Here is a 25,748-nt window from a genome sequence, read left to right as displayed (position 1 = left end):
ATACATTAGGAGCTGTAAATAACATTCACTGATATTTCTTTCAAAAGCTTGTATGTGTCAAAAGTCCATTTAGTGTCAATTGGAAATAAAAATCCTGATTATCACTTCTCAATCAGCATCTTCCCTATGTATACAAGAACTGTCACACGAGCTGTAAAATAAAATGTAATGTGATTCACCTGAACTATATAACTAAACGGAACAAAAGCTAATGTGATGCAATAGTGCGAATGTGGAGTGCGGCGAAATGGGATTTTCAACCACATTCTGCAGAAAAATTTAAATAAATGACATGGTGTCGTGATAAATCGTGCAATATGTAAATCTCCTCGTCAAGGTCCTTGTGTGCGCAGATCCTGAAATGGAATGTTGTAGAGAGCTTTGACTGAAAACCGCAAACACACCAGCAGGGACGAGTAGAATTCTCAGCTTAATCTATAAATAAGAAGGACTTGACAGTAAATGTCGAGCGAATTCCGAGTAACAAGTGGAATAACACAGCTTTAGTGCAGATCCCAGCATCCATTATCAGTTTTTAGAGGGAGAGTGCTTTACCATTGTCCATTATGCCAATTAGATCGGCTCTCACTTTTCTCCAAATGTGACCTGGCCATCATTTTGAAATATTAAATTCCGCGGAGGTGGTGGCAGGATTATTGCTGCCTAACTTCAATCTCTGCCTGTGTGAGAAGAATTGCATTGCAGGTAAACCCTAACTCTTTAATACATCATTATTTTTGCCCCGGCTAGCTGCAGCAGGAATGCGGCTCTAAATCTGTACACCAAACCACAATCCTAGAAAGGTCACTGTGCTCCAACAGTCATTCATTTGGTCAAGTGCTTTGAGACATTTCAATGTGATAAGATGCTTTATAAATCCAAATGTTATTAATACTACCATTGTAAAACCACCTCAGTCGGGCAGGCTTATGGCACTCTAGTCAGATAGGAAGAAGTAGCCACTGTTATGATAAATTCCATGTTTCACATTGGAAGAATAGAACATTTTCTTCCAGTTTTCTCTCCTCCTCTCCTGAAAGAGTTGACTCTTGCTGGGATATGGTTCCATTAGGTGCCAACAGCCCTCTAGTACCTCGCCCAAGTGGCCATTCTTCATGTGTGAGCCAACAGGGCAAGAAGAAACACAATCAAGCTTAATTCTGTTCTCACAACATCCAACGTCTACTATCAGGGTGGTTACTGGATAGCAATTAAGAGTGGGAATGATGGCTGGTTTTAATTTCAGGCCAATTGCAGTGCCTCCCTGGCTCAGATTAGGTTATTCTTTAAAGACAGGAAACTGACTTTACTGTTCCATATTCAGGAGAGAAGTTAGGAAACACTTCTTCACACAAAGGGTGGAACTCTCTCCCACAAAAGGCAGTAGATGCCAGTTCAATTAATAATTTTAAATCTGAGATTGATAGATTTTTGCTAGCCAAGGGTATTACAGGATATGGAGCCAAGGCAGGTAGTTGGAGTTAGGATACAGATCAGCCATGATCTCACTGAATGGCGGAAGAGGCTCGAGGGGCTGACTGGCCTACTCCTGTTCCTATGTATGGCTCAGATATATGCTGCCTTTACTAACTATTTCACCAGAGGAGAGAATGTCCATTGAAATTCCTGGGAAACCTCAGATAGGGCAAAGAATCAGAGAAGCAATAATGTGACCACATGCACAGTAATGATTCAGACAAGAGTTCAGTTTGGAATGTCAGAATGTCACAATGATGTCGAAAGGACAGGTTCACAATAAATAACATAACATGTCTTTCTGGTTCCTTCCCCCCCACCGATTCCGACATTTACACTGAAGACAGCTTAGCCGAGTTCATGGCACCAAAAACATACAGCTGCGTCCATGACACAATACAGTAGAATCCTTTTGAAAAGATACAGATTGAAGACTGAAGGGTAGATGGATAGGGGAGAGAGGGAGGGAAGAGGTCAGACATTCTGTATATAGGATGCTCCTTTTTTTTTAGAATATATACATCAGTTTGATATAATACTAACAAGATTCAGTCAATAAACAAAAGCTTAAAAAACATTTTTTTCTTTTTTTTAAATTCAAGCACTGTATAGAAGTTGAAGATGCAGCATATCTTCGTGGGGACTAATGTGGGCTTTGTACCACGCGTATAATCTGACGCATGTGTCCCACTGAATATGACTGTAGACATGCCCAACCCTGGATCACTCCAGCCCTGGTGCGCCCGCCGCACCTTTTATTAATATAATTGACCAGATTAAACAGCAAAGGGTTAGGGGATGGGCAAGTTCGAGGATATATGAGCTTCACCAGCTTTTACATGATTTACTTTTCCGTTTATTATACTCTTTAAGTAGAAACACTGCCAATGGTCATCCTTTCATTTGTTTGAAATTAAGCAATCTTCTTGATTACCAACTGGCCACTTTCTGTATGGAAATCCAATTGTGTTCAAATCAAAGCCTTCCATGATAAATGTCAGAATGTACACATTCTTGAGCCCAAATTTCCTGGAGTTTCTTTCTAAGAGTCTCTCCACTGTGCTGCAGGTCGATTGTCATGGGCATGAATCCGAGTATGGCCAGATCTCCAGGATCGAGCTTAAGCATGCTCAGAAATCATTTGAAACACATTTGCCAAACACCATAGGAATCATGATCAAAACAGCTCATGCATAATGGCTGACATTCCTCTCTCCCCAAAACACCCCTCCCCCAACTTGCACTTGATTTATGAAACTTGGGGTTCAGTAAGGGGGGGGGGGGGGGTTAAAGCACTTAACTGTTAAACCACGTAGGCCGCCACTAGAAATGCTGCAACTCTCAGTACATCCTTAAAAGCATTTCTTCAGCAGTATAAAGTACAGGAATTAACCCGATTCAGACAGCCTCATTAATGCAAAGCAGCTTCTTTCACATCCCTGAAAACTGGTGCAAAAAATACCATTTTAAAGTAAAAAAAAACCTACGGAGTTAATGAAAATCAAATTATTCATTGTGCAGAGACTCAAAAAGGCACAAAATTTGCCACAAGCTGATGCCATAAGCCACTGCTTCATTGCTATGACCTGCCAGTATGACTTTCACAATGAACGCAATTAAATTAGATTTCAACAGAAAGACCTACCCACTTACCCAGCTGATGGTGTTTTGAAGCTTAGGTGCAAGCTCATCTCACTGCTCAACGTTATCCCTCAATTACTGATACATGTCTTTTTGCCTGCAGGGTTAGGAAATGGCTAGGTATGACAGGTCTAGATGCGTGGAAAATATTAGGAGTGAGAATTATATGATCAAAAAGAGTGAAATGGGTTGGAAACCCAATCAAACAGATGGGGATGTGCTTATTTATAGGAGTCAGACTCACTCCAAACAAGTGAGAGTTGGCATCCGTGTGTTATATCTGAGTGGAAGTTATTTCAGACTGGCTTTTGGGATATCTTTTAGAATAAACCTCTTTGTTGTAAAGTGTGTGCGATGTGAGATGAGCCCAAGTTGAAGGATGGCACATTTAGTTACATTTCTTTATCAGCCCTTGGTCTGTTAAAATCAGCATCTTCCAGATTAAAAATCAACAGATACTGATGAAGAGGCCTATTGATGGTGGTTGGTTATTTTCCCTCATCCTTTGCCAATCCAGATCTGATTCTATCACATTATCCCCTACTCTGTAATGCAGGCTTATAAAGTGTTCCACAGGATTATCCTCATCAACTATAGGGCAGCCAATTGGAGAGTGTTGTGAGGGTGTATGCAGCAATATTTTATTTTGCACCAGGAGCACCACTGAACCTTCCAACCTGTGGACAATGTTATGAGGATGTAAACATAACAAAGTGACAATGGCACAAGGTGTAGCTAAATTTGTTGGGGATTCAATGACTACTTTAGACCCACAGAGAAGATTTGGGTTATCAGAAACTCTTCATTTGCCTTGTTTCATACACAGTATACCAGTAAATAGTAATAATACCAGTCAATAAATGTGGGTACATTAGAAACTTGAATGATAGTTCAGAAATGAGTGTCACCCTCAATATGAGGGGGAACTGGAAGATCTGCATTATGACCATTGGGGTCAATAGCATAACAGAACCTCTTGTAAATCAAGATTATTGTGTGCATGTAATAACTGTTTTAAAAATCCAAACTTTGTGTAACCCAATCATTACTTCCTCATTTACCTCATTTTCTCTCCAGTTCTTTTCAACCTCAATGATATCCTGTACTGGTGATGAACACATATCAGAAATGTCATAACCTATCCTTTCTATTTACAGATACTGACCAACCTGTTCAGTAGTTCCAGCATTTTGTTTCTATTTCACAGTTCCAACGTTTACAATTTTCCCTTTATTTAATATCCTTCACTATAGGCCATGATTTTCAGTAAAATAATTGTTCTGAGTTCTAAACATTAAATTTAAAATGATAATTTAAACCAATATATATCTGAGGGGTACAGAGTGTAAACGCAACTGAGGGGTTTCAATGATATTAGACATTGCAAGAATGAAACGTAAATCAGTTTATAACCACTGGAATTCAGAGGTTGGATCATAGCTGTGAAATCATTCCCTGCTGCAGTGTAATATTGTATATGAACCATGTATGGGGTACTTTGGCTGCATTTTTGGTTTGTACAGACTGAGATTATCACTGAATTCTATGACGTCAATGCCTACAACTGCATTAATGATTGTGACTGAGAAATTCTGTCTACAAAGACGGGGGGGGGGGGGGCTGGAAATCCACAGCTCTTTTGGCACACTCCTGCTGTAACCCTAGTGGGAGTGCTCTGGAAGGGCCTCAAATTAGCCCAGAACCTGGATACACCAGGTCCCGACCTTACATTGAATATTCCACCGAGCCTGGTTTATGGTGAAGCCAAAGCATGTCACAAACAAGGCCAGCAGCATAGCAGGAGCAGGGCTGGATTACTCTCAATACTATGACTTCATGGACCTAGCCATGCACCAGTCTGGTGGATCACAGGCGGCCGGTTCGTAAAGTGAAACTCTAAGTACTGGACCGGCCAGCCTGGATTGTGACTTGAGGATAGTTTGGCTTTGTTTCTGGAGAGTAGGGGGGGTGGGGGGGCACTAGCATCCCCTGGGCTGGCAGCAGACTTCCTACTTTCCAGCCTCTGGGTCAGATGGGTGCCCTAGACATGCCCTCTACTGGCCCAGGTGCCCGCCATTCGCATTTCAATGAAGAGACCTCCCCGACCCTGCAGATTTCTGGCCCCAGGAGTTTTAGGTTAGAATGTAAAGGGAATCCTGGTTTGTTTCCCTTCATCAAAAGTGATTGTTTCAACCATGATCTCACTAGAGATTTCGGATGACGGTGACTCAAACAACATTTAGGATGCAAATTGGAGGATTCTGATTGGATGACTATTACATACTCCACCAAATGTGCTACCCCTCATTCCCATTCTGATTCTGATATGTACCTATCAATATCACTGCACAAATTTTCAAACAGATTTCTTTAGTAAGAAAGTTGGTGAATTTTGGTATTGAAAGACACACCTCAGATCTTCAGCTGGTAACAAAACAGGCGTTACAGCACCCTTCCAAAGTTACAGTGTCACTGCTGGTTGATTACTGTAGCGAGATGGGGAAATGCCCTCATGTTCACTGCAGATGCCTTTTAATGATCTGCAAATTCTTTTGCCATTTCAAATGGAAGTAATTTAAGGAATATTTACAAACCTGCCTTTACATACATAACACATATTTTTACTCTTTAAACATGGAGAGCAATGATTTTCCTCTTATGCTACCAGATTGCATCATGAGTAAGTAAGCAGTAGTAACTTAGGGAGTGTTTTCGGGTTATGCACACTTGGCAAGATCAAGAAGCCAGATTGAAGTCATTGATAACTTCTACCTCCTCTGCAGCTGTACCTCAACATTTCAGCTGGGTTACTGGGCTCTGGTCTTATGATAAATGTATTATAACTTAGAAGTGCTGTCTAAAAGGCGCATTAACAAAATATAACGGCCCAGAAATTCGGGTCTCCACGGGTGAGTACGCATGGGGTACTCACCCGTAAGCCCAATGGAAGTGCCGGTTTCGTGCATGCACTGCGCATGCGCGGGAAACCGGCACTTCCGTTCCCCTGAAAGAAGGGGTTCAGAAGTCGAACGCGTGCGCAGGAGAGGCAGCGCGTGCGCATCGAACTTACGCTTTTTTTTGCAGGTTTTCCCGGGAGGGTAAGTCTCCAGAAGTTAGACATGTAAAAAGCAGTCGTAAGGCCTGCTTTTTACAAGGTAAGTGGTGAATTAATTAAAATTAAAACATTTTTTCCACAGGTTTATTATTTTTAAATACTTTAAAGAAAGGTAAATGTATTTTTAGTCCTGTTAGAAAATGTAATTAATTTTTTCAAAAATTTAAATTATTGTTTAAAAGTTATTTCATGTAATTTATAGTTTATTTTAAAAATGTGATTTAAAAAAAAAATTATTTGAAGATATAGTGATGTTTTGGGGCTTATAGTATTTATAGGTTTGACAGCCCTTCCTGTCAAATTTGTAAATGAAGCATTCCCTGCTACCATTGGCTCTCCATGGCCCACGTGATCCCAGGGGACGCATCGAACTAACTGCGCCCCTGGGATACGCAAGCACTGCACGCCGGCAGTTGGAGGAGGCCCAGGATCGGAATCCCACGGGGGCCCACAGCACAAAGGCTGGCGCGCTAGATAAGTGCAGGTCGGAGGCTTGCACCCGCAGGAAGCCTCCGACCCAAATTTCTGGGCCAACAATACTGTAAAATGTTTTTTTTTTTATATACAGATTTTACATCTGCCCATTTGTCGCAAAAAACAAAGCCTAAGCATATATTTGTCATCAATAATCTTACTGCATATGCTAGGCACAATTAAAATCCTCAAAATCATCCTTAAGCTCCCTCCCAAGAAAATTTAGTTCAGTGAGATTTCCCAGTTTATAGTGGTTATGAAACATTATCGTCAAATAGTCCACTTGCAAATATGGTGGGAAGAGGGAACAGTGCAGATAGAGCCAGCAGAAATGTGACTCTTTTCTCACCAACTTAGTATTTGCTCATAGTTGGCGTCCATTTAGGTGTTCACTGTTTAAGGTTCAGTTTTTGTTAATGACGCATATAAATTGCAATAAATATAGAACCATTATAAATAAAATATACAACCATTATAGGCAGTAAGAAACACTTGTGGCTACTTCAACCATGACATGTTACGGTTTATCTGCATTAAGGCCCTGTCCTATACTGCAGGACAGCCTAGAAAGTGTTGGGTTCTGGTTGTGGTGAGATTTTCTGAACATGTTTTTTGCCTATTAATTACTGAGGAATAGTACTACTGAGGTACATCCACTTCATTCATAAAATTATGCACAGTTTTTTTTTTATAGGTACTTTCAATCCATGGCTGGTCCCTTGTCACCAGGAACCTTCTGCTCACTGTCTTAACTTGCCAGGTTAAATGAAACTTCTTATCCTAAAGTCTTATTGGCTATGTTTGAAAATGTTCAGAGCCATGGCTGTTCAGTACTCTGGTTGGGAAGATGGAAGGAGGACACTTGGAGGTGAGGGCATGTTCACACAAGAAACAAGGCAGGAAGAAAGGGGAATAAAACATATTGCACAAATAAATAAGGGGTTCGAAAGACCTCCTGATGATTGGCCATTTGGGTGAGATACTATAGGGCTGCTGTCACCTGTGGAACTTTGCCCCAACATGAGCCCGTGCCTTCAGGAGATGATGGAAGGAAAACTTGGGAAAATCTTAATAATTACACTTAAGATGAGGTCACTTTCACAGTCTAGCTTTCCCCAGCCCCAGGATAAAAGGGTTTTCTGGAACTACAGATGCCTCTTAAATGTTTCTATTCTACTGGGAAAAGCCCCAGTTTCTCTAATCTCTCCTAATAACTAAAATTTCTCATCTTAGTAAATCTCTTCTGTTCTCTATTCATGTCCTTGACATCCTTCATAAAGTAAGGCACCCAAAACTGGACACTTTTACTGCAGCCTAACCAATAATTTGTATAGGTTTAGCATTACCTGTTTGCTTTTACACTCTGTGACCCTATTTATAAAACCTACGATTCCAAATTTATTTGTAGTTTTATTGGTTGGTCATTGCACTTTTAAAGATTTGTGTATCTGAACCCCTAAGTCTCTCTTCTCCTTTTGTCATTTAGTGAATGTTTCCTCCCCTTACTCTTCTTCCCACAAGTACCAACATTGGGGATAGAAAGAAACTTTGCAGAATCTTTCCTCAGGAGAGGGAATGGTTTGGGGTAGGATGCATCACAAAACAAACTGAATATGGCCTTTGGAAACAAGAGGCTTGATTGACCCAAACAGCATTTTATCATTCCATGATTTCTGATGTTCTTTTGTAGCCTCCTCTGGGTCATGTATCTCTCACCATAATATTGACAGAACGTGCACTGTTTAAGAATACAGGAAACTCTTTGGTATCCGGCACCGACGGGACTGCGATGGTGCCGGTTGATTAAAAATTCCGGATGACGGAGAGGGTTATCTACCGAGGCTATTTTTAACAAACAAAAATGAAAAAATCAAGAAATGTGCAGTATACAGTAATTGGGTAGTCACCTACAGAATGTTGTGTTAAATGGATGGTGGAAGATGCTTGATTAAGTACAGTACTGCCAGTTGAGGATAATCCATAACTTTTTAATTACTTAACAATGGCGGATCGGAAGAGACTACCGGCAGCGCGGGAGAGTCAGACTCCTGTTACAGGGGGATTGAGGTGTTCCGACTCCCGACAGCGCCAAGAAGCCGAGCAGTGGCAGTTTGGAGAACTACCCCCACTGACTAACTCGGCCACCGCGGGAGACTCGGACTCGGCAACATTGCCGGTTATTGAGGTGTTGTTTTCGGAGTATGAATTTTGCCGGTTAATAGAGAATTCCGGATATTTAGGTGCCGTTTAAATGAGAGTTTCCTGTATTTCATTAATGCAGATATCATGTAAACATGATATTTGTATCATGCTCACTAATATGGAGATCAAATAAAACGCTTTCTTTACAACTCACAGAACGTGCATTAAGAAATTTCATAAATTCAAAAGCCCAAAGTTCTCAACAACATCTATTTATATAGCGACTTTAACTTAGTGAAACACACCAAGGCGCTTCACAGGAGCATTATCAAACAAAATATGACACCGAGCCACATAAGGAGATAGAGGTAGGTTTTAAGGAGCGTCTTAAAGATGGAGAGGGAGAGAGGCAGAGAGGTTTAGGCAGGGAATTCCCGAGCTTAGGGCCTTGGCAGCTGAAGGCATGGCTGTCAATGGCAGAGCAATTAAAATCAGGGATGCTCAAGAGGTCAGAATTGGAGGAGCGCAGAGATCTCGGGGGGTTGAAGGGCTGGAGGAGGTTACAGAGAAAGGGAAGGACGAGGCCATGGAGGGATTTGTAAACAAGGATGAGAATTTTAAAATCGAGGCGTTGCTTAACCGGGAGCCAATGTGGGTCAGCGAGCACATGGGGTGATGGGTGAACGGGACTTGGTGCGAGTTAGGACACGAGCAGCAGACCATGGCTGAATCCAAAACTGATTCAAAGGGAAGAGGATGCTCCTAAGTTACAGGAACATCTGCTTCTAATAAGCAACTTCCCTCTATCATCAGATAAATAAATTCGCAACTGGCGCTCACAGGTTTTGTACTGAGGACTTATTTATTGGGTTACGTCATCAGAATAGTTAGCTCTTTCTATGCTGCTTATGCTTTTCAAGATTACTAAAGTTTTTTTTTAACAATCTCAGCCAATGCACATTATTAAACCATCTTGGGTCATGACGTTAACCTATGATGCCTATTTCAGGTCTCTGACACAAAGTTGGTCGATTACTAACATATAACACTAATTGATATAATGTGCCTTGTTTATGGCAGTCTCACTAATAGAGGAATCATACTAAGCAATGTTTGAAAGACAGTGGGATAGATTTTTGTCTTTTTATTAAGTATTGCCTGAGTGGAGCGTAGAGAGGGAAATTGGGCAGGGAGGATAGCACGCCGGTTACAAAATCCACCCGATTCTCCTTCCATTCATTTAAATAGAAGGAACTCAGGGGGGTTCTGTTAGGGAATCGCAATCTTCCCTGTCAAATTTTCCTTTCTGTTCTCTGCCCAGGTGGTAAAGACAAAAATCTACCAGAGTGTTACAGGATTATGGGGTTACTATGGTAACAAAGCCATTATCAGAAAAGCTTCTGTTTGAAATGTTAATTTTTGACCAGAAAATAAAACTACAAAAATCAAAGTGCATTATCAGAGATAACTCCTACAACAATGTAGAATTAGTGAGTTATTGATTTCAGCAACTAATTGGTTAAATAAGTTAACTATTATTTTTCATTTGCATACAGCACTTTAAGCATTAGTTTTTTTTTGTAAGGAGGTCTGTATAGATTGACTCTGTACAACTCTCATTTAGAAACATATGAACTGCATCAATATTTCCTTTATGTGGCTGAAACGTGACAATATTACATCAATTTGAAAAGCCCTATAGTATTTTTGAACTCTGAGAAAAATAAAATGATCTCTAGTCCATGCAATTGCTCACCAATGCTGCCTTACCACCAGGTGGCACTGTGAAATAGAACAGCTACAAATGTACCCATTTTAATTTATTTTTGTGGTTGGGGGAGGGGGGAGGGAAAGAAAAGAAACAACCTGTTAAAAATGGTGGTAAAAGGTTTTCCTGGAAGAGCAAGAGATGTATATCAGTTTTCTTATTGTATCATAGGCACCAGTGTTAACTAACCAATTAGTTTAACTCAAAATGGCTACCCTATACCCTTCTTTAGGTTCAACAGTGCCGCCTCCCCACAAGGCAGGGTACATATCCATCACTGATTCAAAGAGGAAGCCAATGACATCATCCCACTTGGCAACAGAAATCATTATGACATCATCCTGTATGGCAATCATTTGGGACCCACTGCAGACTAGTTTTGTTCCATCGTTCTCTGACTCTCCCTTCTGTTAAAGCAGTATGACTGTGGCAATGGTTGTGGCAAACTTTGAGCCCAATCCTGTCCTTGTTATTATTATTTTTCAGTACGCACTAAATGCAGTAGTCCTAAACAAAAAATATAACCAGAAAAAACTATACACATCATCTTTGTGTTTTTTTTTACAGTCAAAATATGAGGTTTAAACATTTTAGTGGTACTGTAGCTAAAACAAAATGCAACAAAAAAGAATGAATTTCAGCGTTGATGTTGCTCCCTAAATTCGGATTAATAGCTGACCCTTGTTGCGACTGACCAGTTATTAAGATGTAACAATGCGTTGTCACTGTTCATAGAAGACATGTCGATAAAGCAACTCATGCTACGCAATCACCATTTAAAGATTTTTCTCAAGTTGTTACCACAAATTCTTGGTATATTAGTTCTTAAACATTATGTACACTTGCACAGTAATATCTATGATAAATATTTTACTTTTCTCTTAGATCATTTTTTAAAAATCTTCCTTAATCTGTAAAGTCCATTGGCACTTTGCACTTCACGGTGGGAAGGGGACAAAGACTTTACAAAACAAATCATGTGCTGTGTGGATCAGAAGTGTTGTAGAATGTAGGGATTCTTAACTTTTTCTGTTTCACTGGAGTAAAGGTGCGGGTTGGAGCGCACGTAAATGTCCCATCAACGCAATGATTTCAAAATCCTCCAAACTGTGACAAGTAATCTAACAATGGAATGGTGTCCAGTAATCCTGGATCAGTATCTGTGAACACAGAAACCAGGACCAGGCTAGGTCTGTAGATCCGCATCTAATTAAGTACAGTAACTGAAAATTGCCCAACAGTAGCAGAATAGTCCATGGCTGGAACCAGGCATCACAGAAGCATGATGGGTCATGAATCAGTAACTATAGTTATATATCCAGTAACCATAGACACTTGGCAGAACACACTGAGCCATGTATTGTCATTCGTTATCCATGGAAACTCGACAATGAAGTGTGACTGTGTTGTCATCTAGCAACCACTGAACCCTATCAGCAAAACAGGCCACAAAGCAACATCCATGTAGCCATGAAAACTTAGCGACAGCTGAGAGATAGCGGTTATTAACACGTTGGAAACCTGGCGATCCAGTGTGGTAGCAATTATTCTCTTGTCGTCATAGAAACATTGCAATCGGCAGGGATGTGGGGAAGGGTGGGGGAGGGGGGCAAAATTAAGCACCAACACACCATTGTTTATCTCAGTCTGTGTAACAAGAATCAAATGTAACTGCTCTGGTAACCAGGAAATGAATTGGCATCTGGTAACCATGGAAACAAAGCAATCCATCATCCAACTGATGTCTACAATCACCCAATGTTGGGTACGTACAGAAACCAGCAGCTGGTAAACACAGATATGTGGCAAGACAGCAAGTCTGAAACAGCGAAAAGAAACCCAAGTCAGATGTCGATGATATTGATTGGCACACGGTGCTATGGTGACAGATAATGTCACAAAACAGCATTTTGCGAGCAGAGAAACCATGGCGATGGATGGATCACCGATGATGTGTCAATGTTCTATGTGATATGTTGCAGTCCAGGAGCAAAAAAAAATCTGAGTGAAATCAGTGACTGAAAACACAGGTCCAGTCAGCCACTTGCTTTGTATGTCAATGTTCCTCCGACCCTCTGATATGAAGCAAAGAACACCACCAGGGCGCAATGACACATGACAAAATAAATTCTCCAAAATTATTTGGCAACATCCTCTAGTTCATTCCTGTGGAGTTGGCTCATGAACCGCAGTGGTCACTGTGGTTGCAGTTAACAGATGCTACACTCGTTCATCAATACTTCCAATAGAAAATACACAGCCAAACTGTTCCGAAAGTCTCACATTCATATATACATACATGTATGCATATATATATATATATATATATATATATCTATCTATATGTATATATATATATATATACACACACACACCCTGTTTTGTGGGATCATATAATTAACTAATAACAACACGCTGGACCACATACGAGGTGATATAGAAGTAGTTTGCACAAAACCATCCTCAGGTCTCTTGTTTCTGTTCCCCCACTCACACACAAGTGCTCTCTCTTAAAGCCCATTGCTGTTCCTGTGGCTGAGGGGGGGTTTGGTCAGCTCTACCACAGCTGAACGTGACTTATTCAGCATCTTAGGAGCTCTCCGCAGGACCCTCTGAGCCTCGTTGAAGGCTTCCGTTAACTCTTTCTTCCACTGGATGAACTCTGGGTCACTCTGGGAAAAAAACACACAAAGAAGAGTGCAGAGAAGTCAGTCAGTGTAAGACACTGCACTTTTATTTGGATTTCCCAATTTTCTCATGAAGCCACTGATTGGTGCTGGGGCATTGGTTCTACAACCGCTGGCAGCCTTCTGATCCCTTCCCCAAAGTGGTCATTTTTTATTTGGGTGCTTAAGACGGTCAATATTAGCAGTTCATTTGATTTTGTGGGGCATTTCAGCCCAGCCTGATCTTGTCCTCATCCAAAGATCGTACATAAGCATTTCATAACAGGGGCTCTTAGGCGAATGCAAGGACTGGGAGCCCGGGCCAATTTATCCCACAAAAGAAATAGACTTGTTTAAAAGAGAACCGACCCACTCTTTAGTTGTGATGCACTACAATGGCCCAAGGTGAGCATGCTCCCTTCTTTCCATGTGTCAAGTGTGCAATTCAACTTTGTCATAAAGGATTTTTGTTTTCGTCAGGGTGAAGAATGGACATCCTGGGGAATGGAACATTTTCCTACATTTTATGTCCACTTCTCCATCATGTATAGTATAGTCAGATGGAGAATAAAGCTCCCTCTGTCTCAACCAGTGTGAGGTTTCCATTCTGCGCATCACCCATCCTGCAGCCTCTCTGAATGAGAATGCTGAGTGCCAAACTGTGAGCAATTCTGTGTGTGGGCCCATGCCCATGAGAAACTGAATTGAGACTGGCAAATCAGGTCATGCCTTATAGACAGTAGGCTTTCATCCCATCAGTCCACGATGGATTCATCCCTTGTCCCCAGAAGTGAAAGATCAGTGTCTAATCCACACAGCACCTGGTTTTTCTTTTATTTAAAACAGTTATGACCTATGTCCTACCAGTTACATTTCTTTAACGCAAATGACCTTCACAAACCCTCATATAATCAGGGCTGTTGTGTAATACGTTGAGTCAAGTCCACTCCTGCATGTCCTGGTGAAGCAATATAACATTTCTATTCCATACTACCTTTGTTTAAGTCCATGGCTGGAACCAGGCATGTATAAGGCGTAGACTAATGGGATTGCACTAACTGTGCTGAAAAACTAGACAGTTCTGTGCCTTGAACACTCATTATCTAAAATCTAGGCTGAGTGTACATTATCACATTTAATTCAGGGCATTTACAGACATTATAGGGAGGAGGCATCCAATCTTCATCTAAGCTAGATTCAAACTCAGGGTCCAGAAGCGATAAAATACACTGGCCCAGAAATTCGGGTCTCCACGGGTGAGTACGCATGGGGTACTCACCCGTAAGCCCAATGGAAGTGACGGTTTCATGCATGCACTGCGTATGCGCGGGAAACCGGAACTTCCGTTCCCTTAAAGGAAAGGGTTCAGAGGTGAACGCGTGCGCCGGAGAGGCAGCGCGTGCGCATGGAACTTACGTTTTTTTTGCAGGTTTCTCCGGGAGGATAAGTCTCCAGGAGTTACACATGTAAAAAGCAGGCGCAAGGCCTGCTTTTAACAAGGTAAGTGGTGAATTAATTAAAATTAAAACATTTTTTCCACAGGTTTATTATTTTTAAATACTTTAAAGAAAGGTAAGTTTATTTTTAGCCCAGTTAGAAAATGTAATTAACTTTTTCAAAAATTTAAATTATTGTTTAAAATAGTTATTTCATGTAATTTATAGTTATTTTAAAAATGTGATTTAAAAAAAAATTTATTTGAGATTTTAGTGATGTTTTGGGGCTTGTAGTATTTATAGGTTTGACAGCTCTTCCTGTCAAACTTATGAATGAAGCATTCTCTGCTACCATTGGCTCTCCATGGCCCACGTGATCCCAGGGGACGCATCGAACTAACTGCGCCCCTAGGGTACACAAGCACTGCGCGCCGGCAGTTGGAGGAGGCCCAGGATCGGAATCCCATGCGGGCCCACAGCTCAACGACCCGCGCAAGGTAAGTGCAGGTCGGAGTCTTGCACCCGCGGGAAGTCCCCGCCCGAATTTCTGGGCCACTGAGCTTCCAGGTGTGCAGCATCACAGGGAGGAAACCCACTGTCTTGGCTGGAGTGGAACCCCAATTCTCATGGTGAAAGGACAGTGATCAAATTTCACTCATTTCAAGAGGAAACCTTTATCAGTTATGGAACCAAGTATGCTCTATGAATAGAGCTTTAACAAAATTGATTGATGTGATATTGAATAGTAAAAAGAATAATTGTAAAGACCTTTCTTAATGATTGGGATAGTCACAATGCAGCTCTTTTCTTGAACAAGAGTGGTTTAAAATAATGATTTGTAAAACAAAAACAAATTGGAGGTAGTGGGAGGGGAATGAATGCCTTGTTCCTCCTCCCTTGCACCAATGCCAGCCTACCTTCAGTTTGATGAGACAGAGCACACATCTCCACACCTCCCTATCTTGCAAGAATCACTTACCTCACATTGCAGCACAAATTGCTTTCCTCCCTTAATCCGCAGGAGGATACATTTCTTATCCTTAATCTGAGTCTCTTCCACCGACACTATCTGCTCCATTGTCAGCAGGCTTTGCTAGTTGAATAAATCAGAAAAGAAGAATTAAATTCATTCAGAGATGAATCTCAAATGCTTTATTAATGTATTTTTGCTGTGAGTTGCATCTGGTTCTGTGCTAGCATCTTTATCACTACTTACTACCTAAGGTACAGGCATCCTGGCTATGGGAGAAACCACCTTAGAAAGAGAGGTGTCTAGCTAATGACACTTCTGGCTGCACATTAACAAATGCACAATGTAAGAGGGATCTTGAATGAAGAGCTGACATCTGAGTTGAGTTTTATGGCGAAGCTCAGTGCTTTTTTGTGATAACTATGCTGAAGTTTGGCCTGGTGTTGGTGCTTTGCAAGTGGTAAAGACTGTGAGACTTGGTTGCTGATAGTGCTCAGCCTTGCCCGCCCACTTCCCAAGATATCGATTTATGCTGGGTCATCATGTGCAATATCAAGCACAGGTTAAGAGTCTGACTAACTGGAAGGGGGTGGAGGAGAAAATTCATCTGGTGAAATTGGATGCAGGCTGTAGGAATGTCAACGGTCGCCTGCTCTTCCTCTGGGCCTGTGTCCACAGCGCATGACTGGGAGGATTAGACGGGAAGAAAATTGATTAGTCTAAAAACCCATAAATATCACCAAGGTTTTCTAATTCGCGGCATATTTATCAGATATGTTATTTCAAATTAGTTTACTACTCCCCAATCTCCAAAGGAATTGCAAAGCTTGTTGTATGTTACAGTAAATGGCGCAGCCCTTAAAAAGATCAAACGACATCTACCCACACATCTCCAGGCTCTGCTGGAGGATTAAATCAGAGTACACGGCCGAGCAATTTATTTTCTGTCATTGCGCATTCATTGCTAATTTGACAAATCTGAAACAGAAGATTAGGCACGACTTGCATGATGCAAATAGTGACCATAAAATGATTAAATTTGATATTAGGTTTGAGAGGGAGAAGGGAGTCACAAACCAAGGTTTTAAATTTACGCAAGGCAAATTTCGAAGGGATGAGAAATACATTGACCAGAGTGAAGTGAGTGAACTGTTAATGGGTAAACCTACAGGCAATGGAAGTATGTGGTACAATACAAAAGCAGTACATACGCCGAAAAGGCAAAGGCTCCACTTATGTAGTTAAGCAATCTTGGTCAACAAATGTGGTGAGAGACAGTTTCAAGCTAAAAGAAAAGGCTTACACAAATGCAAGGCAAAGTGGAAATCCAGCAGACTGGGAGAGCAATAAAAAAATAATACAGGTGCAAAAATGGAATATGAGAAAATACTTGCAAGGATATCAAAGCTAACAGCAAAAGTTTTTCCTAGAAATATATTAAGAGGAAGAGTGCTAAAGGGGAATGTGGGACCACTGAAGATAGATGCAGGTGAGACTACAATGGACAATAACAAAATGCCAGACTTGTTACATGAATACTTTGTATTCATTTTCACAGTGCAGTAAGAGGACAAAATACCAGCAGTATAAGAGAACCTAAAAATAAGTCAAGGGGAGGAATTTAAGTTTAATGTAAATAAAAAAAAATGATGAGAGAAAATAATGGGATTTAAAATAGAGAAACCTCCAGGACCTGATGGTTTCTACCCGAAGATATTGAAAGAAACATGTGAGGAAATTGCAGATGCACCAGTCATCTCAGAACGATATATTGGCCTTGGGTATAGCGAAGATTCAGCAAAATAATACCGGGGCTTAAAGGGTTAAATTATGAGGACAGGTTGTATAAACTTTGTTTGTATTCCAGTGAGTTCAGAAGGTTGAGGGATGATCTAATCGAGATCTTTAAAATATCAAAGGGATTCAATAGGGTAGAGAGAAATGAGAGGTAGGCCATTTAGGAGTGAAATCAGGAAGTAGTTTTTCACACAAAGGGTAGTGGAAATATGTAACTTTCTCCACATATGGGTCAAGTGAAATTTTCAAGACCAAGATCAATAGATTTTTGTTAGGTAAGGGTATCCAAGGGGTATGGAGCACAGGTGGATACAGAGAGTTGAGCTACAGATCTGTCATGATCTAACAGAATGGCGGAACAGGGTCAAGCTCCTACTCCTATGTACCTCAAAATCCTGGAACTCCCTAACAGCACTGTGGGGGTACCTTCACCACACGGACTGCAGCAGTTCAAGAAGGCAGCTCACCACCACCTTCTCAAGGGCAATTAGGGATGGGCAATAAATGCTGGCCTTGCCAGCGATGCCCACATCCCATAAATCATGGAATCTTACAGCACAGAAGGAGGCCATTTGGCCCATTGTACCTGTGCCGGCTCTTAGAAAGCGCGATTCAATTAGCCCTGCTCTTTCCCCATAGCCATGCAAATTTTTCCTTTTTAAGTCTATATCCAATTCCCCATTGAAAGTTACTATTGAATCTGCTTCCACCACCTTTTCAGGCAGTGCTTTCTAGATCATAACAACTCACTACGTAAAAAAAATTCTCCTCATTGCCCCCCTGTTTTTTTTTTGCCAATTATCTTAAATCTGTGTCCTCTGGTTACCGGCCCACCCGCCAGTGGAAATAGTCTCCCTCATAATTTTGAGCACCTCTATTAAATCTCCCCATAACCTTTTCTGCTCAAAGTAGAACAATCCTAGTCTCTACATAACTGAAGTCCCTCATCCCTAGTATTATTCTGGTAAATCTCCTCCGCACCCTTTCCAAGGCCTTGACATCCTTTTTAAAATGTGGTGCCCAGATCTGGACACAATACCCTAGCTGAGGCCTAACCAGTGATTTATAAAGGCTTCGCACCACTTCCTTGCTTTTGTACTCTTATGCCTCTAGTTATAAAGCCAAGCATCCCATATACTTTTTTTAACAGCTTTATCAACTTGTCCTGCCACTAAAAGTTAATAAAATTAAAAAATAGCAGGTTTACTCAGGTTAATAATTAGGAAATCAGAGGGAACTTTTTAATTTAAGATTAATAGAGTTGTGGCATTAGTTACCAGGAAAGGCCATTAAAAAAGACGGTATAATGAGTTCAAAAAACAATGAGATGCATTTCCAGAAAAAGGGATTGGTTTGGAGGTAAAAGGCCTTTCAGTTCATTCGATCTTATCCTTTCAGAATACTAATCAAAACCGATCATCTTTCTATTGCAGTATCGAATTGTCTCTTAAACGATGTCAGTGTCCTGGCCTCAGCCACAGTCTCTGAAAACCCATTTCAGCTATTAATTACCCTCTGCGTAAAGAAACACTTACTGACGTCTATCCTAAATTTCCACTTCACAAACCTGAACCTGCACCCTCTTGGCCTGGCACAATCTGAAAATAATAGGCGGAACTGTCAATTTCGGCATTTGGCAGGGGGGGATGTAAAACAGGCAGTAATCGATCGACCACCTGTTTTCCCCTCTGCCCTATTTTCTTTTCCACTGACTTCCGCTACTGCCTGTTTTACCACTCCACCCGCCACTGCTGAAGTTGAAAGCTCCACCCAATTCTTTGGGTTTACTTTCTGTAACTTTTAAAATATCTTTCGTAGCTCCGAGAGATGTTTTTTGAAGACTCAGGGCCACTAGCGTATCAAGTCATTGCTCATAGCTCTTCCTTCTGAAACTGGGGATCTTCCTATTTGTCCTCCGATATGGTAAGAAAGTACGTTGATGAGGTTGTTAATATTCCTCACTGTCTTAAAAATTCTACAGGATTCAGAATGTTATTGACTGTCTCAGATCAGTCTTTGCTGTGTTGCATCAACTCTGTCTGTGCTGCTGCGCAGTTCCTGAGCCTTGGGTAGGGTCCCACCTTGGAAAACTTAAGACAATTTGGACAAATACATTTCATAATAATAAAAATATTAATAAAGGCATATCCTGTATAAATATATTTGACAAAAAAGAAAAAATATCATCCTTCTTTAAGGCATTGAATCATTCCAAGTCTGAGAGGCTGACGGGTGTGAAGTAGGGGTGGAGAATGGGGACAGGTCATGGAGAGGATCTCTAACTGGCTTCTGGAGGGTGGGTGAGAGTAGTCCCAGGCTTTATAACTCAGATTTATTTGTGTGTGGAGAAACACCAGGCTGGATACACTCCCCTGATGCCACAATTAAGATCAAACTTAAACAAATTGGTGGCACACTATCCTATAGCACAAAGACACTTGTTATATAGAAATATCTTGCTTTTGAAGGCAGGCATCGACACACATGGCTGTCCAGGCCACCAGACAAGAGGTGCACAAGAACAGCAGGTGAAGATCCTCACTTCAACCTTTCCTGAGATCTTCAATATGGCGGGGGGGGGGGGGGGTGGGGGCGGTGGGGGGGTGCTGGTGGATGGAAATGAGGACATTTGAACCTTGGTGATGTATGTTCCAGCTCCAGCACTCAGTGCTGCTCCAATGCCATTGCCTAAATACTAAGAAATGAAACTCTATGCTGCATTACACACGCCTTCCCTTCTAGTCTACCAGGGATAGTACATATAACCCTCTCCTTCAGATTGCCAGGACAGATACATACTGTCTCCATTGGGCAGAATGGATATAAACTGCCCCCGTCATATCACTAGAGTGACAAGTATATGTTGCATACTCTGCTACGTCATCAGATGAGAATTAATGCAAGTTGGATGGGCACCACTAAACCACAAACACCAAGCACAAGTCAAACTACGTTCCTCCACTACAGTTACCCCCAGCTACTGGTATGCTAGCACACAGAGGAAAACTTTTAATGGAGGCATACGCACACCACCATTTATAAAAAGAAAAGCAGCAATAGATGCATATGAATCCAAATTAGGTGAAAATTAAAATCTTCTGTGCCAGATTCATTGCCTATCCTCACCTCAGCGACTACACATTGCCAATAAAGGGCAGGCAGGCTTTAATTTTAAGATTATTTTTTGTTGGACAGGCAACACATTTTATGTTTCTCACCCCCTCCCCTTTTTCAGGTGTCCCATTCCAGGTACAGTACCTTTGCCTGAATGAGTGGGTGGCAATGACCTGTTAGCAGGCCTCCACTGAAACTGCTCTGTAACTGGCTGCTTGGAGACACACAATAGTGGCCAGGGGAATTCTCCCTCCTCTGTTGGGAATGTGGCTTCACTTACTACCTAATAATATGAGCAAAATTGGGAACTGATCATGTTTGTGAATTACGAGCATTAACCAGTGTACTAATCATGATGCCACGGTGGTGCTGATTATTTTTATTTTTACAGTATTAATCTCTCTTTTCTATACCCAATCCTCTTTGATCTTCTTGACACTGGTCTGAGAGGATGGGCAGGTGAGAGGAGACCCATTGCTATACTTCCATCAATGGTGCTCTGTGCTGACTACTAGGAGGCGTGAGACAGCGCAGTCTGGGGGACAAACCTCCATCTGAATTTGTCCTCTTCTGTGGTCTATACTCAATGCCTCTGACAGCAGTGCTGCTGAAATTGGCTCATCTGACTGGACAAATTGAAACTTTCACCTAGCACTCTCCCAGGGTGTTGTATTTTGTGAAGTATTACCACACGGCACCAATTATCAAACTTTCAAAGTAGGAAATGTCCAGCTGTATAGCAGCACAGTGTTAAGGAGTGCTTCTACCAGAGTGATTCACTTTGCAGAATCCCAACCAGGTAAGTCTCTGTAAGAATGGCGATAGACAAGCCTGCAGACATGATTCTACTCATGTTTTGACTATCACCGAGTGGTATTATCGCCAAAAAGTATGGTTCTGCTAAGTAGTGTGGAAACAATGTGGTGTACTTGGGGAAGGTGGGGGGGGGGGGGGGGTGGAGAGGTGTATCTTATCAGTTTCCTCCTGTCCTGCAGTCTCCCCGTGTCATGGACCTTCCCTGATCATGTACCTGGACTGAGGATCTGTTCCCGGTCCTTTGTCAATGCTTATTTATCAAAGGCTCCCCTATATAGTGACCCCAGGTAGCAATTCAGCAGTGATAATTAATTTGGAAATAGAAGAACCTAAGAAAGCACATAATAAGAAAAGTCTGCTCGGCCCATCAAGTCAGCTTTTTCCACAGGCCATGTACAATATACCCTATCATGGACTCTAGCCCACCAATTTAATCTCGAGGGAAATGTCTTCAGAAAACTTCTCAATCCCCAAAGAACGCACTATTTGGGGGGACACAATCCCACAATCTACCATGCCACTGCTTTACAATCCCTGCTTTTTTTTGGTAGTGTAAGATTCGGAGTGCAATACAACAGACTGGTGGATACAGGTGAGCTGGCTTTAAAAGAGGCAGCTACCCTGGTCTGCTCTGAGGCCACTGATCCCTGCCTGGGTTCAGTAAGTGTACCTGTACTACAATTGGCTTCAGTGTTCAGCATGCCTGGGTTAGGAAGGGAATAATGAATCAAACTTTCTGCTCCTGATTGCTGTTGACTGACCTCTGCTAGAAGTACACTGATGGACACGAGGATTTCTGTATTTTATGTTTGTTTTTAAATAGTTACGGTCAAAATGGAAGTGGATGCTTCTTTGCGATGTTTCAAAATGAAAGACAGGAGACAGGCTATCTGCAGGAACCAGATAAGGTTGATTGATCTGGAAATTAGTCAAGTTAAAAGATGCTTTAAATGCCAATTGAATGTACATAATCATGACTACCCCAACAAGCAGTCAAGACCATCAGGACAGGAAAGGGCAGGAGAAAATTGGCATAGAAGGATGGTTGAAAAAAACTTTTTAAAAAACCCATAACCTATGGATAGTGTAATATATTATTACTCCCAAGGGCCTAGCTGTCATGTCACATTCCCGATTATTGCTCATGCACTATTTGGTTGGACCCACTCATCGTGTAAATATGGTGTCATGTTGGTACCCACTGTGCATTACTAATTGCAGATATTTCAAACTTGCATTCTTATGCAACAGTGGTTTATAGAGGTATGGGTAATTTTCCAAACAGAATAAAAAAACAACACTTCACAAAAACAACCACTACAGCAGGGATGTCACGATCAAATGTATCGGGAACAGGGACACTGGATCACAAGGGAGAGTCCTTACACAAAGAGGGTGGGCCACCAGGGGAGGTTCACACGGAGGGTGGTAATGAACACGGATTCTGTGCCCAGTGTAACCCTACTTCCTGCGGCTTGACACTAAGCCATTTAATTGCCTCAAGTTGATTGAGTTTCGTCAGTTTTCAGCTAAACTTCCAGAAAGACGGTCATGTGGTAAACAGGGGTTCCTGCCGCAGGAAAAAAGGAAGTCACAGCCCAAGTTGCTCTCCCTGCCCCTGTGAAGGAGGGCTGAGGTGATGTTGAAGATACTAAAAACAAAATATAACATTTAAAAGCATACCTCAAGTTGAATAATCAAGTTTGCAATAGCTAAGCTGCTGGCTGAAGGAGAGGGGAAGAATGAGAGACAGAGAGACAATGTGGGATGAAAAAGACTAGCTACATGTTAATAAAGCTCATCGTGACATCCCCACAATACACTCATAAAACTTCAACTATAGCATGGGAGAGCAGGGTAGATGCTATAGTTTGATAGCATTGTTCTTACCAGCCTACGTCTTTTATAAATAATCCAGGCATCCTAGATGGAAAATAACATGACAAATCCTTTGTTTGATTAGATCTCACTTTATAGAGCATTGATGCACTGATCTACTCACTGCAATGAAGCCCTGTTAAAATTAAAATGTTTAAACTTTCAAATGCAGTCACATGAGCCTGAGAGTGCTCCCCATAGAGTGAAACTTCCAATAGTGGCTTATCGTCATGGCAATGAAATACCACTGTGTATATGTGCGTGATCAAACATGTGCGATCTGGTATTGACATTTGCAGTATCAAAAAGATTAGCTAAGAAATGCTACCATAGGGAAGATATTATGTTTTCTGACATGAAAAAGAAAGCATTATTTAAACTTTTATTTAAACAAAAAGATGTAAAATAACAAAAACACACATAAATATATATATGTATGTATAGATTGGCACATTGAAATGAAGCAGGCTACAATCTGTATCTCGCCTGGGATTGTGCTCGATCAGACTGTGTGCAGGGATCGTCACTCTGCATCTAACCTGTGCTTTACCTGAATGTATGCTTAACAACACAGCAAAAGTAAAAGGTCTGTTTACTGGAAATAACATCCCTCATCACTATGAACACAAAACATTTCCTGGAAAAATGCAAAAAGAGAAACCCAAAATAAATGATTAACTGTTGTGGACAAACAACGGTGTGTTTGTGCGGCGTGACCTTTTAGCTCAGGCAAGACAGATGCATGTTTGCAGTGTACCTCAAATCAATGGCTTATTTTCCATGATGTCCCGCATCGGCCTTTTATTTTACACACGGAATCCTTGGATTTGAGGCAGAGTACAACAATCTTGCAATAGCGGCATTTATTCCACCTGCATGCTGGACATCTGTTATTGATTTGAGGTACTGTGTCTGCCGTGACTGGGTTAAAGGTCGTGTTGCACAAACACGGTGCTGTTTGCCCACAGCAGTTAATCATTTATTTTCGATTTCTCTTTTCTTTGTATTTTTCCAGGGAATGATTTGTGTTCATCCTGGTGAGGGATGTTGTAAGTGTGAGCCAGATTTTTTTTTTAACCTTTGTGGCGTTGCTCAGCACTACAGGTCAGGTACGTCACAGATTAGATGCAGAATGAAGATCCTTCTACACTCCCCTATTAGGCAAGCCTCAAGTCAGGCATAGAATGGGTTAGCTGCAGACTTAAAGCTCCCTCTACACAGTCTGATTGAGCAATCTCAGGTCAGGTACAGGGCTAGCTAGAAGCAGAGCAAATTCCTTTCCTACTGCCCCAATGTCAGAAGAGCGCCCTTACTGCAGCAGTATGGCATTTCCATTACCACCCAGTTGTCCTTGTGGGCTCTCTTAACAAGCAATGAGAGTGTCACTGGGCAATGAGAAGGTACTGTACCAGTATATTGTAAGCAGGGCAGTGTGATGATGCATATATTCAAAAAAGGCATCATATCAGACACAGGCAACTACAGACCCATAATCTTACTTGAATCCTGTGTAAAATAACAGTATCTATTACCAGGGTAAACTTGAAGATTATCTGTACAAAAAATAACAATCAACAGCAGTTAACATGGATTCAGATGGATTCCTGCCTGACCAACCTCCTTCACCTCTTTGAGTAAGTGACATCCCAGGTGGCCTGTGGCAAGCTCTACCAATTTAATACAGCCAATGCACGTAGGAAGGAAAAATGGACATAACATGTACTGCATGAATGGTGTTGAAATGGCTAGGATGAAGTTGAAAAAGACCTAGGAGACTTAGTAGACTTGATATCCAACATGTCCAACCAATGCAGAGCAATAATCAACAAAGCCAATAGAATGCTGAACTATATCGTCAGCTTAGCTCAGTGGTAACACTTGCCTCTGAGTCAGAAGGTTGTGGGCTAAAGTCCCATTCAAGTTATGGATTTGAGTACGTAACCTAGGCTGCCGTTTAAGTGAAGTACTGACGGAGTGTTTCATTGTTGGCGCTGGAGTCTTTCGGGTGAGATGTTAAACCATCAGCAAGTTCAAGTGAACATAAAAGATACCACAGCACTATTTGAAGAGCAAGGGAGTTCTCTTGGTGTCCTGGCCAATATTTATCCCTCAACTGTTACTAAATCATATTAACTGCTGTTTGTGGGACCTTGCTGTGTGCAAATTGGCCGCCATATTTGCCTCAATAACAGTGACTACACTTTAAAATAAATTCATTGGCTGTTAAGGGTTTTGAGACATCTTCAGGATGTGAAAGGTGCTATATAAATGCAAGTTATTTCTTCCTTTATATAGCCAAATCAGTGGAATATAAGCGACAAAGTCATGATCAGAATGTACAGTGCCCAGATCAGATCACACACACCTTGAGTACTGTGCCCAGTTCTGATCACTGAGACACAGGGAGATAGTGCAAAGAGCCACAAGGTTAAACTAAATTGCAGGAGTGGGACAA

General features: G+C 41.4%; 1 protein-coding gene across 2 annotated transcripts in view; it reads right to left on the bottom strand.

Annotated features, from left to right (window-relative positions):
* Positions 1 to 1,708: 1,708 nt before the first annotated feature.
* grk3 (G protein-coupled receptor kinase 3) overlaps positions 1,709 to 25,748 on the bottom strand; it is a 283,814-nt gene continuing 259,774 nt past the window's right edge. Inside the window, exons 20-22 of one of the 2 annotated variants that reach the window (XM_085961459.1) lie at positions 23,306 to 23,338; positions 15,698 to 15,811; positions 1,709 to 13,288 (exon numbers count right to left, since the gene is read on the bottom strand). In XM_085961459.1, the coding sequence (XP_085817585.1) occupies positions 13,127 to 13,288; positions 15,698 to 15,811; positions 23,306 to 23,338 (309 nt within the window). In that variant the 3' untranslated portion in view covers positions 1,709 to 13,126. The remainder of the gene's footprint in view (positions 13,289 to 15,697; positions 15,812 to 23,305; positions 23,339 to 25,748) is intronic. The other variant, XM_085961460.1, reaches the window with a different exon arrangement.

Source organism: Somniosus microcephalus, chromosome 19 (genome assembly GCF_052327205.1).
Source record: "Somniosus microcephalus isolate GS21.2 chromosome 19, FLI_Smic_1.0, whole genome shotgun sequence".
NCBI lineage: Eukaryota > Metazoa > Chordata > Chondrichthyes > Squaliformes > Somniosidae > Somniosus > Somniosus microcephalus.
The sequence above is the reverse complement of the archived record's forward strand: the minus strand, read 5'-3'. Positions and strand labels throughout refer to the sequence as shown.